This window comes from Bactrocera neohumeralis, chromosome 2 (genome assembly GCF_024586455.1).
Source record: "Bactrocera neohumeralis isolate Rockhampton chromosome 2, APGP_CSIRO_Bneo_wtdbg2-racon-allhic-juicebox.fasta_v2, whole genome shotgun sequence".
In the NCBI taxonomy this organism is placed as follows: domain Eukaryota; kingdom Metazoa; phylum Arthropoda; class Insecta; order Diptera; family Tephritidae; genus Bactrocera; species Bactrocera neohumeralis.
The window spans coordinates 80,641,455-80,659,462 of record NC_065919.1 but is presented as its reverse complement, the minus strand read 5'-3'; the positions used below and the strand labels follow the sequence as shown (position 1 = coordinate 80,659,462).

General features: G+C 30.7%; 1 protein-coding gene across 8 annotated transcripts in view; it reads left to right on the top strand.

Annotated features, from left to right (window-relative positions):
* Positions 1-18,008, top strand: part of LOC126751599 (elongation of very long chain fatty acids protein AAEL008004) — a 131,757-nt gene that overhangs the window by 106,596 nt on the left and 7,153 nt on the right. For 7 of the 8 annotated variants that reach the window (XM_050461994.1, XM_050461986.1, XM_050461992.1 and 4 more), the window contains 6 exons: positions 1,393-1,500; positions 7,256-7,339; positions 9,107-9,163; positions 11,489-11,594; positions 11,771-11,907; positions 11,990-12,145. In XM_050461994.1, the coding sequence (XP_050317951.1) occupies positions 1,393-1,500; positions 7,256-7,339; positions 9,107-9,163; positions 11,489-11,594; positions 11,771-11,907; positions 11,990-12,145 (648 nt within the window). Of the gene's footprint in view, positions 1-1,392; positions 1,501-2,379; positions 2,461-7,255; positions 7,340-9,106; positions 9,164-11,488; positions 11,595-11,770; positions 11,908-11,989; positions 12,146-18,008 lie in introns of all 8 variants that reach the window. The other variant, XM_050461993.1, reaches the window with a different exon arrangement.

The following is an 18,008-nucleotide window of genomic DNA, read 5'->3' as shown; positions in this document are numbered from 1 at the left end:
AGACACTGATTTCTTCATTAATTCAAGTCTAAGAATACAATTTACATGTTTACCTCCTTCACACAACCTTCTAAGCGAACAGACTGCGCCGTAGAGCGACAACTTTGCATTTTTTTTGCTCCCTTTAATGGAGGGAGTTCTGCATTGATCGAAACTAATAATAGTCCGATGATGCAAGGCTAGGGCTATATGGTGGATGCATCAAAACTATAATCTCAGCCAAGATCTCCAAGTTCTGCCGAGTCATCAAAGATGTGTGTGGGCTAGCGTTGTCTAATGGAAGCCGAATCGCTTTCTGTTGATCAGTTCTGGCCATTTTTTCGATTGCTTGCTTCAATATCATCAGTTGTTTACAGCAAAATGTAGAATAAATCGTTCGACCAGCTCATAGTGGATGATTCCTTTTCAACCCTACCAAAAACTCAGCATAACCTTTCGAGGCGTCAATCCTGGCTTTGCGAACATTTGTTGAGCTTCACCTTGCTTGGACCATGATCTTTTTCACACATTATTGTCTTATTTGATTCACTTTTCGTCTGCTGTTACCATTCACTTTAGAAATAGTTCGATTTCATTTCGTTTCAGCAAAGGATCGCATTTAATTTTTAAATGGTTCAAAGCCTTTTGATGATGAATTTTAAGTTCCTTAGCGATGTCATGTCTGCTTTAGTGACGATCCTGATCAATCTTTTCCATAATTTCACGGACTTTTTCAACGATAGGTCGACCAGAGCGAGATGCATCTTTCACATCTAAATAAACTGATACAACATCGCCTCCGTAACCTTCACAAATTTCATCGTTGGCTTTCGTGGCATTATTCTCTTTTTTTTATTTTTATACAAACATTTCAAAATATAGCGAGCTTTTCAGGTATAACACATTGTGATTGGTAGCACTGGAGATATACGACTGCAACGACATCTATTGACAAAATACGAAAAGACTTTTTCGACTACCCAATATAATATGACTTAGTCCATCGATTATGCAAGATCCAAAAGAGTAGGTAGATACCAGTTGTTGTAACCTCTTTATTGCTTCCTATTCATTATGTAAGTTTCTGTGGGTTATGCCAGTTGTTAGTTCGATCCGCTCGTCTACAGCCGTTTGGTAAATCAAAGTCACAGTTATACGAGTACTATGGAAATAACAGTAGTTTGCTTGTAGAGGGCAAGCTTAGCATATAAACACAATATCCATCTACATAGTGTGGAGTATAGGTATATGTATATTGCTTAATTTATTATCACATATTGATTAAAATTTATATTTATTACCAACTTTATTGTAAGTGACATGTCACATGACAGCAACATAGACATATTTATGCCCAAGGCAAACAAAAATCCCCCAACATTAAACCATTTATGACCGCTTATCTCTTTGCAGGTGCTTGGCCCACGATTAATGGAGAATCGTAAACCATTCCAGTTACAAAACACACTGATAATCTATAATGCAGCACAAGTGATATTTAGTGCATGGCTGTTTTACGAGGTATGTATCATAAATGGGCTCATCTGGTGGTCATTGGCGGATCAACCGACAAAAAAACAACTAGAAAAAGAAAAAAATAATCAAAAAAAAAAAAAAAAAGAAATAAATCATACAACCACCCATCAATCATTTATTGCATCGCACAAACTCGAACTAACGTTGTGACGGCGAGATGAACTCTAAGCTTACATTGTGTCGAACTGTCACACCGGCAACTGTGGCAGTGAGTTTGCGATGCATTTCAAGGACATGCGAAGGATTTTGCCGTTAAGCATACATATGTACATCGAAGCATGCACACTTGCGCCTACATATGTGCAACGAAATGAATTCAAAAAGCAAATATATACTTCTCTATATATATAACTTCTATGTATATATGTACACGTGACAAGCGCATACTATCCACACATTACTTACACACACACACACACACATGCTCATTCATCCATACTAACATACAAACTTACATGTACCATACTATAAATTAAATTATAAAATATTTTTTTATTTTTTACGAAATTAATTTTTATACACACCCGCATACCACATCCCACCCACCGCAAATTCTACCTGAAAGCCCCAAACCCACACAACCGCGCATACGCGGGTACTGCTCAAATATCGTTGCCTTTTATCAAAACGCCGCATATCGTAGTGTAACATGCGCGCTTCTGCTATCCTTCCGCCCCCACCTTTTGCTCCCTTAATGCCGCTTTCCATTTTGTAGTTGAAAAAAAAAGTATTTTTATTTTGCCGAATCCACTAAAAGCTTTGTATATTTAATTTTGCAATTTTTGTTTAGTGCTTAGTACCTTTTTTTATTAAAAATGAAATATTTCTCTTTTTCTGTTACTTGCGAAATGTATATTTTTTTAGTGTTTAATGGGCGGCTGGTGGGGTCATTACAGCTTTAGATGTCAGCCGGTGGATTATAGCGATGATCCCACTACGAAGCGTGTAAGTGTTTAAGCGAATGCTAAAACTGGACTGTCTAATGAACCGAAAACTAAATAACAACAAAAACAAAAAAACAATAATAATGAAAATTTTATTATGAAAGCGTGAGAAAACAATAACAACAACAGTGAAACGCAATACAGACCCTTTGAAGTCCGCATAAAAAATATATAGAAAAAAAAAAAAACAAATTGCTTTAAAAATCTGTCTTCGCGTTTCAAAATAGTTAAATACACTGCGCTCCACTCGATCTCTTACAATTAGTTAGAAAAAAGCATAAATCTATATAATCAAACTGCGCATTTGTAGCTGCATCAGCGCATCTAAACTCATCTTCATCTGCATATTTACATATCTACAACCATCACATATGTGCCACCAGTAGTAACGCATATGTATAACTAGTAAATATATGTGTAAAAGTAGTTTGCAGTAAATCATCATCGAAATCATTCGCCAATTGCGCTTCGTGCTTCATCAGGATTCGCTTAAAGCTGCTAAAAAGCTTAGTGCAATCTGTTGCAGCTCAGCAAATTGCATATGCATAGCTTATTAATCACGCTGCGAAGAGCATACAAGTGCTGCATATGCTTAAGCTGCCGCCAAAAGCTAAATTATAACCGTTAGCTTTAAATAAGTCTTTAATTCTGCAGTGCTGCGTTATTTTCTCTTCTTTTCAGTATTATTTTTTTAACTCTCATACATAAATATTTATTTTTATGCCTTTTCTTATCATCGGTTTTTTTTTTAATTTTCGCATATCATTTTTTAGTGTGTAGAACTTAGCTAATAGTATTATTATTTTTCTATAATTTCTTTGCTGGAAAAATTTTTGAAAATCAGAAAATTTTATGAAAATAATTTAAGTAAAAAACATATTAATCATTATATATTATTATACAAGTATTGGGGTGGTTTAGCGAGTAAAATATAAAAACTTTTGTAAATATAAATTTTTTTTTGGAAAAAATGCTGTTATACTATATATATTTAAGGTACAAGGTCGGAAAAAAGCGAATTTTCCAGATTTTTTTTTGAGAAAACTTTTAAATTTATTGATAAAAAATTTGTACACATAGTGTGGTATATTTTAACTGTATTTAAGACTTAGTTCTAGTAAAAATATTTATTTGGAAAGCAAGTACAGCTGATCTCCGGCAGCTCCTCTCAAAAAAGTCGTTTTGCGGAGTCCACTATTTTTCTGAATTGGATTCTCTGAAATTAAAAACCCAAACAGATTTTGTTGAAGTAATGTTAAATTCAGTAATTAATTGAAGGAATAAGCAAAAACTTTTTTTTGACAAAATGGCGATTTCAAAAAAATTGATTTTGACCAAAATTTCGGCCTTAAAATATTTATAAAAAATATTTATCGAATTTTAAAGGCTGCATTTTGCATATTATTTCGAATATTCTTATTTGAGAACATTCTCCGAAAATTTCAAGTTGATATGGCAAATGGTTTCGGTGAAAAGTTTAAAGCGATTTGTAAGAACTTTTTAACTTAATAACTGATATCGTTTTCCAAAACTTTAAACAATTAAAGTTGTTTCGGAGGCAGTGACGAAAATTTCTTCGAAACAAAAGAAGAAGAAGAGGAAAAAATATCGACTTGAAATTTTTACACGTCTCTCTCGGATATATTTATCAAGTAGTTATAGGAAAAATAAGCTTTTCGATAATTTCGATTTGAAGGCACTCCCGGAGATCGGTTGTTAGATCAAGAGAATCCACAATTCTGTCAAATTTTATCACCGCATATTAAAGTACATTGAATTCTATAGGTAGATAGGGTGGTTTTCTGACAACAAGCCTTTAGGATGCATATTGAGAAACTACAGCGACTCAGATCCCCACACTTTATTGTCTTCTCGCTGAATCTTCTGATGATGTTCATCAGCAGAAAAAGTTTTAGCTGTGCAACCTCCGTAACATCGTTAGAAACTGTCGACCTATGGCAGCGATTCATAACATTAACATTCGCATTACATTCTTCTACCTCCTGAGTGCATCTACAATGGTCATGAAATATATTCCTAGTCTACTGACAGTGACCTTGTACTCCTATTGCATTATATGGCACTCCCAGTCTACTGAGAGTGATCGGTTAGTGCCCTTACTAGAGTTCTTATGTCATTTCTTTTGAATTTTAATAGTCGGCGTGTGTGGCCCATATTCCAATTATGCTACGCTGGCCTGCTTGTTGAACAAGCTACGTATTGACGCCGATATCTTTATAGCATGTTTGTCGTTTAAACATCTGCTGCCTATTCTGGCTAGTTCATCCGCTTCACAGTTACCAGAAATATCACTATGTGCTGAAACCAAATACATGTTTATCGTGAAATAGGCTGTTAGATCCAATAAGAGATCAAGGTATTCTTGCACCAACTTTTAGGAAACCCTAGAAACCTTAGTGTATATATGTTTATATATACTCTTTGTTGTCAGTACACTCCTTGCCAAAAAACGAAGGTTTTCCTTAATTTTTGTGATCTCCGCTTGAAGGACACTACAGTGGTCTGCTAGACGTAAAGCGATTTTGGTGTATAATTTTGCTCAAAAGACATCATCTCCTACTCGCTTATATAGTTTGATCCCAACTGTATAAATACATTTCTATAAATATAAATTATTTTTCTTTAGCTATTAAATTAAACAAAAAAATTATAATATTTTTTTCTGACTTGAAAGTGGTAAAAAACCCTATTAGGTAATTCAAAAAATTAATTTAAAAAAACATTAATAAATAATAATAAATGTATATTTAGTACAAAATTTATTTACTTTAAATAAGCAGATACCAATATGATTATTAATTTAAAATTTTAACTTAAAATACAAATTTTTGTATGAAATTATATTTTCCAGCACTGAACTATGAAACAACGCGTCCTCACAACCATTTTTCATCGTAGAAGTAGCTTAGTATATGTGTATTTTTTATAACTCTAATATAAAAGTAGATCTTCACAACTAGTAATTTTTTGTTAAATGTCTGTAGAAAGCATTTTAACTATAATTAATAAAATAAATTTCACGTAACTATATATGTGCGTTAAATTTCAATAAGTGCATATAAATTAAGAAGATATACATTCACCTTTTAGAAGTATTTCCAGCATCGAATAATCAAAAAATGTGATCTACATACTATATATGCCCTACTATTATCCCTACTTTTAAGTTATCTATGAATTTAGTAAACTGTCACAAATATTTTTCAATGACTTTATAAGAGTACGCGTTATCTTGTAAGCGAGCGGCAAAGGAATGCACAGCAAAACGACGAAAGGTGCTCAAACACTAAAGCTTTTTAACGGAATTCCGCGTACTCAAAAGTCTGTAACTCAGAGATTCTATTTTGAATGATCAACAACGGCTGCCGACTTTACTTGAAACACGAAATGTTATGCGAATTGAGTGTTCTTTTCCGCTCACTTACAATAAAACGAGTTCCTTGTATACTTATCTTTTTTTTTAACCATATAATTTAAGTTTTTATTAAAATAAAATATATTTTGAAGTTTGTCCTAATTTTCTTAAATTTAATATACTTTATATGTAAGTTAGAGCGGGTCGATTTTTATGATTTTTTTTAATTTTTCAAATCGACAAAGAGTCTGAAATTATGAAACCGGTTTCGAGACCGCAATTTTTAAGGCGAAGTTTAAAAAATCTGAATAATCGGTTATATAGAATATACATACATATGTGACATATTTGTTGTTCGATCTGATGGATTCCGACAAATGATCAATAGAATATCAAAATACATCTACGCATCAAATTTCATTCGGATATCTCAAAAACTGACTAATAAATTTTCATGATACTTAAAAAACTTTGCCCAAAATCTCGCTGGTTCGAAATCGATTCAGGAGCCATAGTCTCATAGGTAAAGTTTTTTCAAAATAATCCGTAAAACATTTTCCTTAAACGCGATTTTTTCGTTTATTTGACTCCCTGTTAATCGACCTGCTCTAATGTAATTATATAGAATGTTTGTTTAATTAAATGAAATATATCTAAATGAATGTGTCGATAAAAGAGTGATATTTTAATATACTTCAAGATCGCAAAATATCGTGGTTTATAAAGAGTTGCTCCTTTTTCACTTTAATCTAGATATTATTTCTGCGCTCCAAATAATACTTGTAGCTTTACTTTATGTACTAAAATAAAATTATAAAAACATCATCGATAATATAAGCAATTATAAACAGTAAAACTATAATAGAACCATAACTAAGCTCATCATTTTGTGTAAATTGTAGTTCTTCTTTTCTACTTTTAGCACATACATATGTAGCGTCTACACAGTCTACATTCAGCCTGTAGTTGAATGATTACATTATTTATTTATCAATATTTTCTCTATATAAGTATGAGTATATATGTTAAAATGTATGTATTACATAAATCCACATGTCTAACTACCGTTCGGTAGTTGGACACGACAGCTTATCTTTCCCTCCCACTAACAGCAACCCAAAGCACTCCCACACTTTCCATACTCTATCGCCCCTATCCAACTTTTCCAGTGTAAATATTTTATATAGAAGTTCTGTGCAGAGAAAATTCGTTTCTCCTTTCGTTTGATGCAAGGGTTTCAAAATTCAAAATCGCTTCGCAAGTTCTCGAAATATTCATAAACATACTACTAGAAACAAGCGCATGAATTTCGAAAAGCTCTACACGCCAAGAGGGCTAAACGAAATATCAATTGCTCATACAAATTGGATGAAAAAAACAAAATCAACAAAACACCAAAAATCTTTCTCTACCTTTACAGATAGCATTTTCCGGTTGGCTAACGGGGCATTATAACTTCCGATGTCAGCCAGTCGATTATAGTAATAACCCTAGAACGTTAAGGGTATGTGTTAAAACAAAAAAAAAACCAAAAAAATATTTTGCAAATGTAGCCACACGTTTGCTATTATCACATATTATTGATTACAAGTATTGTTAGTTGCATCCGAGTAAAATGTTAAGAAAAACACGAAAAACTATTTTTTGAAATGTTGTATGCACCTATGAAACACACCCAAAGTTTCCTGCATTCCCAAATTGTTGACACTAATTTATTTATTACGCGTATTTTGTTAATTTATTTAATATTAGTTTATAAAGTTTGTTATCTCTTAAGCATAAAATGTACAATCTTTTTCGCAGAATGTCACTAATATTCAAAGTATTTATTTGGCGTACTGATATGATTGGGAAGCTTTTTAAATAATTTTATTTTGATTTTTTTTCTCTAAATAATCGCATGTCAGATTGAAAGCGTTTGAGTGTTGAAAATTATTTCAAAAACAATTTTTTCATAGTTGTTATGAAGAAAGATAGTTAAATTAAAAGCTCTAGTAAGGAAAGCTTTAAGCTTTCACTTGCAATTCGGTACTTTAATATAGAATCACTGGCCCTTGAATTTTTGAATTTCATAGATTAAGAGCTTTTATACATATTCAGGAAAACTTTGAGCTTTCACTTGCAATTCGGTACTCTAATATAGAATCACTGGCCCTTGAATTTTTGAATTTCATAGATTAAGAGCTTTTATACATATTCAGGAAAACTTTGAGCTTTCACTTGCAATTCGGTACCACAGTATATTTAGAACAACTGGTCATAGAATTGCACTGACTAAAATTTTTTATACATATACAGCAAAACTTTGAGCTTTCACTTGCAATTCGGAACTCTAATATATTTAGAATCACTGGACCCAGATTTGAACTGATTAAGAGTATGTATACGTACAGCTTCTGAGTCAATAGCGGTCTTCTAGGAAACTCTTTCTCTAAACAATGCTATTATGAGGATGGTACATTAACTTTTATCGCTCAAGCTTTGATCAAAGCTTTATGACGTTATATAAACTTTTATAGCTCAAACTTTAGTCAAAGCTTTTACATGTTAAATGAGCTTTCACATGCTTTGTGAGCTTCTGTAATCTAGCTATAAATATTATATTTAAAAATCACCTAATCTTAAACGCTTTCAAATGAAATGTTGCTAGCATAAAATATTTTTGTTTTTTGCTTATTTTTTGTAAACATTCAACTGTAAATATATATGTACATGCATACGCCTAATCGGTGTAAATACACAATAATTTTGGTTTAAGCACAATATTTACGGGTTAAGACGGCACATAAAAAGTACTGGTGAACTTGGCTTTGTAAAAAAAAAAAACAGTTAGAAGTATATATACTGGCTATAATTTAATGGGTAACTGGTTTTATACTCACCACAAAAAATGTATATACACACAATTATTTCGAGAGAGCCGCAGTACCCTAAATTCCCACAGGAATGAGTTTATACGAAATACACAAAAACAAATTGACAAGAAAGTTAGAAAAAATATTATTTTTAGTTTTGCTATGTAAAAATAGTTTCCGACATTAAATTTACAACAACAAAAACGAAGTAAAAAACTATAACTTATTGGAATGAAACTTTAATATTATTTGCATTTTGTTATAACGTTGACCAATTAAACAAATTTTAAAGTTTTACTATTTTAAGTATTGAAAACTGATAACCGATTTTTTATGCTTTACATTTTGTTTAAAATATATAAACTAATATATATTTTCTATTTATTCGCCTGCGTATAAATAATATGTTTATATAGATGGTTCACGCGTGTTGGTGGTACTACTTCTCCAAATTCACTGAGTTCATGGACACGGTAAGTGCTGCTTTGAAATAAATATAGTATAGTTCTTAGATTATAAAAAATTTATTTTTAAAATATGCTTTTATGTTTCTGCAATATTAGGCGGGCATTCTAAGCTAGAAATTTGAAAAATTTATTTGTTTTTTTTCAATGTTTAAACTGTAGCTATTCAAGAATAGTATGTCTACAAGAAGATTTCTTAAAATTCAAATTATTTTCGAAGGTATAGATATCCCAATTGCTTCGACTAGAACTGAAACTTTAAGAGGTTACATGGGTTTCCTAGGGTAAAAAACAGCCTCTTTTCAAATTTTTTTCTTATGTAAAAAATGAAGTATTGTATTAGAATTTTTTATTGTTACAAACATATACTATTAACAAAGAAACTCTGAATTTTTTGGGAAAAAAATTGTAAACTCGGCCATTGTGACGCGATTGCCGGTGACACCTCGGAAAAAAGATGCTCCCGCGTTGGCAGGCTAAAACCTTAACTTAGAACTCGGAAGAAGGAAAAAAATTGAAAATTGGATATTTGACAGACAATTGAGGAAAAAAATTTTTACAAAGGAATAAAAATTTTGGTGAAAATTTCGCGACATTTTTGTTTCAAATAGTTGTAGTCGAAAAATAATCCTTCTTCAAAGTCTTTAAGAATTGTATCTCAAAGGCCTGTGTAAAATTTCATGAAGATCTCGAGAAATCTTGCCAACCGATTTCAAAAACACAGTTTCGAGAAAAACACATTTAAAGACGGCTACTTAGCCTAGCTAGCCTCGAGCGTACAAGTTCTTAAGGCTGTATCTCCGAAACTATTACTCAGAACAACTTGAAAATTTAGGACAATATTTTAGAGGTGTTGTAGATTTTAATAAGATAATAAAAATTTCGGTTTTTTTGAAACCCGTAAACCCATGTAAGCTTTTAAAGTGGGCCGATATTGGCTGTTCCGACAAATGGTCAGTGTCTTGGTAACAAAATTTCGGAACGAAATCTCAAAAACTGAATGACTAGTTCGCTTATAGTCTGTACAGTAGAGTGGATCGATTTTTTACCATAAAATTTCGTATGCGGGAAATGCTTTACAGACATTTTGAACAACTTTGCCTAACAAACTATAAGTTTAAAAAGGTTTGAAAAATCTTAATAATCGGTTATATAGAAGATATGTGATATAGTTGTCCGATCTGATCTATTCCGAGAAATGATAAATAGAATATCAAAATACACGTACGGATTAACTTTTATTCGGATATTTCAAAAACTAACAAAAAAATTTCTATGATCCCTAAAAAACTTCGTCACGAATACCCTGTTCACCGTATAAAAATCAGTTTTTGTCTGATATTTAAAACACATAATTTAGCTCAAGTCGACTTAAGTTACTTTAACAGTTTGCATACGCATTCTAGTACACACAAAATAAAAAAAAATCGCAAAAACACAGCACATCGCTTTGGCATCCGAAGAATGCAGTCACAAATGTTTACGTTCGCTTTTATTTCGAAATTTTAAGACCACATTTTTTTCTTGTTTTTTTGTTTTTTTTTTTTTGTGGAACACCTCAAACTACTACTGATCAGTTGGTCATCAATAACGCAGCTGTTAGTCGCTTCATTAACAATGGCTTGTTTCTTTACTCCTACAAACTTGTGTGTTTCAAAATAAAAATTTGCATAAATTTCGCAAACGTTCGTACGTTGGCTTCATGAGTTTCTATTTATGTATAAATATTGCATAAATTTGCTCTGGCTCTGGCGCTGACTACCAACGCATGCAAATGCACAGTGGCATTTTTACGATTTGTTATGCGATTCTTGAGTGAAATGCTAATTAAGTCGAAGTTGTTGTACGGCATGTACAGTTAGCACTGCAAGTGATTTATTTGGTTTTGCTGCAATTCTATTTATCGATTCTTGTTTGCTAAGGCACTTAAAACTTATCTCTTTTTTAGTGGACGCTAGTATGTTGGTGTTTGGAATAATAAATTTCAAAGCGTGGGTGGTCGCGTTTTGTTTTGGAAAACATCACACATAAAATAGATAATTACTAGATCGCTCAGGTCATAAAAATTCATATTATTGAAATTGTATATTGAACGAATTCGCATATTTAAATGGTAATAAAAGCTTGACTCATAAAACATTACTCAAGAAAACTGTAAAAAATATGAGAAAAACCATTTTCCTTGAGTATTTATATTTGAAAAATTACTTGTTCAAACCTTTTTCAAAAGATGGTGCTGCAATGAATATACTACACATAAGATTCTTTATTACCAAAAACTTGTCAACGTTTGTGATATTTTAGTTTCATTTCTTATAAATCATTTTTTTGCAGATCTTCTTTGTGCTGCGCAAGAAGACGAGCCAAGTAACGACGCTGCATGTCATACACCACGGCTGCATGCCGATGTCTGTCTGGTTTGGTGTCAAGTTCACACCAGGTGCGTAAACACATTCACACACATACATTCTCACACTCATAGTCAAATGTGTAGCACCTGCAAGTGTAGCGTCAAAACTGACCTCCAACTTGCACGCTTGCATAATTTTTCGCTGGCTCTTTAACATACATGTATATATATTTACTCTTCCCTCGCCGCTCTCTCCCCTCAAACAGGTGGTCACAGCACTTTCTTCGGTCTGCTCAACACATTCGTGCACATCGTCATGTATACGTACTATATGTTCTCGGCCATGGGTCCACAGTTCCAGAAATACTTGTGGTGGAAGAAATACTTGACCACACTGCAGATGGTAAAGCATCAATTTACTCGCACACACATGCATACGAAGGAAATAAATAATATTAATTTTTTTCTGCACTCGTTTTCTTCAGGTTCAATTTGTGCTGATCATGGTGCACGCCTTCCAATTGCTCTTCATCGATTGCAACTATCCAAAGGCGTTCGTTTGGTGGATCGGCATGCACGCTGTGATGTTCTTCTTCTTGTTCAATGAATTCTACAAGAACGCGTACAAGGGTCGCCGCATGGTAAGTGAACGCCTAAAAACATGCTACTACCACTACTTACTACTAGTAGTACTATTGGCACTAGTACAAGCACAATTATGCACTGGCTTTAAGCACATTGTACCCTGTAGGAAAAGTTGATAGTCATGCATATGAATGTAGAAAGTTATGTCAAGTGTTTATTTATACTTATTACGTAAATATATGTTACTTATGTATATATGTATAGTCGAATCCACTTAAATGGAATTACAGTCATAAATAACTAAAATATTTTAAAATCAGTAAAAATCTATAGCGTTAGTATTTTTCGATAACTTTATCTAAAAAAACATATTTTCTTTTTGAATTTAAATTTTGATAAACGCTTTTATTTTAAATTTCTGTAAAAATTATATCGATAAATTTATCGAATTTTACTATTTATCGATAACTTATTATAAAAAAAATATTTTCTTTTTTAAATTTAAGTTTTGTTAAAATTTTTAATTTTTATATCTTTTGAAACAATTTATCGATATACATATTTCAGATTTATCGATTTTGAAAATTGTTCATTCATTTTTCACTGTTTATTTCAAAAGTTAATTCTTTTATTGCACCTGGAAGTGAACCCATAAATAGCAGGAAGAGGGAAAAAAAGTCTACGATAAAATTTTTTGATTATTATATGTATGTAGATGCCGTTTAAGCACTAACTTCATGTTGATTTTTCCATAAATTTTCTTTCAAAAAAAAAATGCATTTTAAGTTATCAAAATAATATTAAATTTAAATTTTGTGACTATTTTGCAATCAAATACAAATATATTGATAAAAAATCGGAATGAAAGCTATCGAAGATTAAGAGAAGTAGAACAATTTATTTCTTTCATTTTTTATAGTTTCTTATTTTATTTTATTGTATATTATTTTATGTATATTATTTTATTTTATTTTATTTTTTTTTTTTTTTTTTTTATTTTTTTTTATTTTATTTTTTTTTGTTTTTCTCCTTAGCGTACGGTGAAATATTTTTACAATTAACGAGATTCGACTATATATATGTCTAGCTTTTTTTCTTACTGGCAAGCACTGCACAACTTAGCACTAACTCAAAAAATATTTATTTATGTTATATACTTATTTTTTTTTTAGTTATATTTTCGTTTACTAATATTTTTTAATTTCTAGATAATTATTTTCTAGAACCTTGTAGTTCCTTTCCACGTTATAGCACTAGACCTCATCATTTAAGTAGCTCGAATCCAAACTGCGCCATTTTATAGTAGTTTATATATGTTTAAGTTTATTTTTGTGAACTTTACTTTTAATTTTTACTTCGATTCCAAGTTTTCAAAAAATTGTTAAAAAAACCAAATAACTTCAGCAGAATACATGCGTAAGAACCAAAAGAGCGCGCTCCACCTCGCCACCCTTTGGTCAAAACAATACGCACACTCGCCATACAAGCGTATATAGTACCGTTAGCCGAGCAAGAAGCAAGCAATATGGACGCAGTTTAACTTGATTCCTGATATCACAATGTTGCTAAACAAAATTATTATTAACGGTAGCTTTTAGGTTTTTATAAAAATTTAGAAATTCTCCGAGGAGGAGTTAGAAAAGATTATATTAAGATTTCGCCATAAATAAATTTAAAAAAAATAGAAAAAACATAATGTAAAAATAAATTGCTAAATAATATTAAATTGAAAAAATTTTTATGAAAAGTCACAGACAGCAAATTTGGAAAAAAATTCCATTCGCTTTTTTGATCATTTCAAAAAAAAAGTGAAGCTAAATAATTCAGTTTACATTTTGATTTCTTTCAAGAAGATCGAAATCTGGGTTTTAGCAATCATAAAAAAAATACTGAAAAAATAACATTAAATTTATAACCAATTAATATTTAATTTTTTTATTAATTTTTAATTTATTGACTTCTTTAAAAAGAATCGTAAATGGGGCTTCGGCAGTCATAAAATAAATATTAAAAAAAATATATTAAATTTATAACTAATTAGTCTTTAATTTTATTTAATTAACTTTTAATTTTTCTTTAATTAATTCTTAATTTAGTGCTTTTTTTTAAATGTCGAAAACTGGGTTTAGCAATAATGAAAAAAATACTAAAACAAATTATATTAAATTAAATAATAATCAAATAATTTTAAATTTTTTTTTAAATAAATTTTTAAAATTATTGACTTCTGTCACAAAAAATGCAAATTCTGGACCTTGGTAATCATAAAAAAAAGTATAATAACATTGTTTTAGTTTTTTAACTAATTAATTTTTAATTTTTTTAATGAATTTTTAGCTTATTAGTTTTCTTTAAAAAAGGTCGAAATCTGAGGTTTAGCTAATATAAAAAATACTAAAAAAATAATTAACAAATAATTTTTTTTTTGTAATTAATTTTCACTTTAATTGATTTCTTTCAAAAAGCCGAAATCTGGCGTTTAACAATGATAAAAACAAAATTAATGATCCATTAATTTAACTGAATTTCTTAAATTACTATTATTGTTTTTATTTTTTAGTTGAATTAGCACACAAATTAGCAATTAAATTTATAAAAATTGAAAGACAATTTTTTTACATTTACAATAACAATACATTTTTTTTTTTTAATAAAATCTTTTTACCAACTAAAAACACGAAAATATCGTGCAAACTTCATAAATAAAGCAGTTAGCAAACCTCCTTCACGCACCAAAAGCAAAAATATACACCAAGTACACCTGAGATATGCAAGTTGAAGGAAATAACCAAAACCATCGTATAATTGCCAACAGCAAACAATAAAAACGAAGAAACAAAAACAAACTACAAAATCACGGCAGCGCACAACGTAAAGCCGCAACGCCTCCTAATGCATTGAACAGATTGAAAAGCTCAATACAAAAACCAGCGTGAAATAAAAATCATAATTCAAAAAAAAGTTAAGCACTGGCTTTGTTGTTGTACGTTGACAACAATGGCGCTGGAGTTGTAGCTGATGACGGCAATGACGATGGTGTTGACGCTTGGCACCGCTTAGCGTTCGCTGCTGGCCGCCGTTGGTGATGCAAGTGAAAGTTTCGATTATTACATAATTGAACAATGAATTTCATGGTTCGCTACTAAATAACTATATGTTACTGTTTCTCCATTGTCGGTTTTCTTTCTCGGTTACTAGGCTACTTGACTGCCTCGCCGCGATCTCAGCCGTTTCTCAATCTCATTCCCACAGCGTAATATGTGTGGAATGTTTAGCTTCATCTCGGGGCGTAATAAGCGATGCTAATATTGTGCATCATTAACGCTAGCGCTAGCTATTAAAGCTAGGTGTAGGTAAAAGCGCTGTGATAGCACAGCCTCGCTAATGCAAACGAATGTTAGTGAGCAAAAACAAAGATTTTTATGAAGTCGTGTGTTGCTTTGGAAATGTCACTCTCTGTTGCCTTTTAATGGCTCTCTTTGCTACGAATCTCTTAGGTTGACATTTACGTTGAAATTTGCGCAATTTAGCGAAAGCTTTGAATTGTATTCGAAAAGTAATTAATATTTGGAAATAAGAAAAAAAACAGTTATTGGTCCTTATAAAAAATGCTTTTATACAAATTTTTGATTTCTTAAATAATTTCAGTAATACATATTTGCTCCCTTTATTGCAATAATTTTATATATCCTGTACTACATTGAGAGATACATATGTATTACATGGTATCTATGTAGTTTAACGAATACACGCTCCAGTGGATTTATTGCTTGGAACAAATGTTTTTTCATCTTGCGTATTGAAATTTTTTCATAGGGTTTCTGTGTAAACATAATCAATTACCTTAGAAAGCATATTTGGCGCATCGTTCAGACATGACTTAGACGCTTCAGTAATCCCTGCCACGCTACTCTCTAAATTTCATTTAACTTCCTGATGTTACATTGTTTATTTAATGCTGCCCACCAAACCAGTGCTCTCTACGTAAGTGTTGGTCTAATTTAGACCCCAGTTTCTGCTGAGTATCCTTTAGCAGGTGTAATACTCTATAAAAGCTTTCCTAATACGTCTATCAATATTAATTTTCCAATTCAGTTTGGTATCTACCTTTATACCCAAATACTTTGGTGTGGGGATAGAGAATTTGAGAATTGTGGTTTTATACGTGAATATCATCAATTCCGTCTCACTAAGGTTAACATCTAGTCCAGTTTTCGTGGCCAATAGGTTAATCTCCGCAAAACTCGAATTCTAATCTCACTGATTACCCTTAGCCGCAATTATGTCATCTAAAACGAAAATTTGAAACTACAAAAGTATATATAATCCTACTTTGTGTTTAGTAATATATTCTCCAGTACCACCACCCCAAATTATGAAAGGACACTTTTTGAGAAGTCTCTCTGTTTACATAACTTGTTCGTGGCACTGAACCGTGTGATGCTATAACAGTTCTGTTTATAAGCATCGATTGAATCCTTCTACACACTATGTCGTCTATACCACCTTGTGCCAGAGACTCAACGATGAAGCTTATCTTTATATTTTTAAAAGCTCCTTCTATGTCCAGAAAGGCAGCCATTGTATATTGCTTGAGGTGTAATGACTTCTCTATTACGTTTACTGCTTCGTGCAGGGCAGTTTTGGTTGATCCACCCTTCTTCTTGAAGTTTATTGTATTCCCAATAAACAATTCAAGGATTTATATTTTTATATATATTAATATTATATTTCTCGTAAATTTTTTTTATTTTGTAGGAATGTAAATTCTTCATGTTATATATAATTATTTCCTCGATTTTGCCGAATGTTAGTAAGATATATTGCATTTAAAATAAATTTAATAAAATCTCTTTCAACTGAAAGAAAATCAAAAGAAAAAAATATTGGATATATGAATCATTGAATTCTTTTATTTATAATTTTATTTGTTTATTCCAATTCCATATAAATATAACACTAATTTAAAGCATTAATGATAACCGCTATCCAAGCAGCTACTTTCGGAAATTAGGCTTTAGGACGAAACTTTTCGTACACTTATTTTTAAAATATATTATTGGCTTTATACTTACATGAATGTGTTTCTCAATTTTGTCTAATTTTACAAATTATTTTTTCTTTATAATATTATTACTGTTATAACACTTATGATTTTTTGTTGTGTCAGCTTGCGATGTGCTTATTCACCAGCCAAATGCAATATAAATGTAGTATGAGAAAAACAAAAGACTTAAGCTAAGAACTTGTTGCTAAATAATTTGATTTTTTTTTCTTCACTTTCGTTTCATCCCGTGTCGATTGCTTGCTTGCCGCAACTGTAAACAACTGTAACAACTACAACAAACAATCAACTGCTACTATCTGCTATCCACCATGCAATCAACCAATCCATCGTAAAAATATCATCGTTCAATGAAAATTAATTAAATGCCTTCACGAAAATGAAACATCCATACAACATTCATCGACGCAAAAAAATAAAAAAAATAACAATTAAAATAAAATTAAATAATATTTGAAAACATTAAAACATAAAAAAAAAAAATATTTAAAAACAAATTTGTAAAAAAAATTATAAAATTCAAAAAATTAAATAAAATTAAAAATATTAAAAAAATTAAATTAAAAAAATTTAAAAAAATCTAAAATAAAAAAAATAAAACAAAATTAAAAAAATCAATAAAAAAAAAAATTAAAAAAAAAAAAAAATCTAAATGAAAAAAATAAAACAAAAATAAAAAAAATTAATAAAAAATCAATAAAATTTAAAAAAACTAAAAAAATTTAAAAAATGAAAAACAATTACAAAATTAAACAAAATAAAATTAAAATTATAAAACTTTTTAAACAATAAAAATATTCCATTCATGCAATCTGTCCACTCATCATGCAATTACTTCTTTGTATGTTTGTATG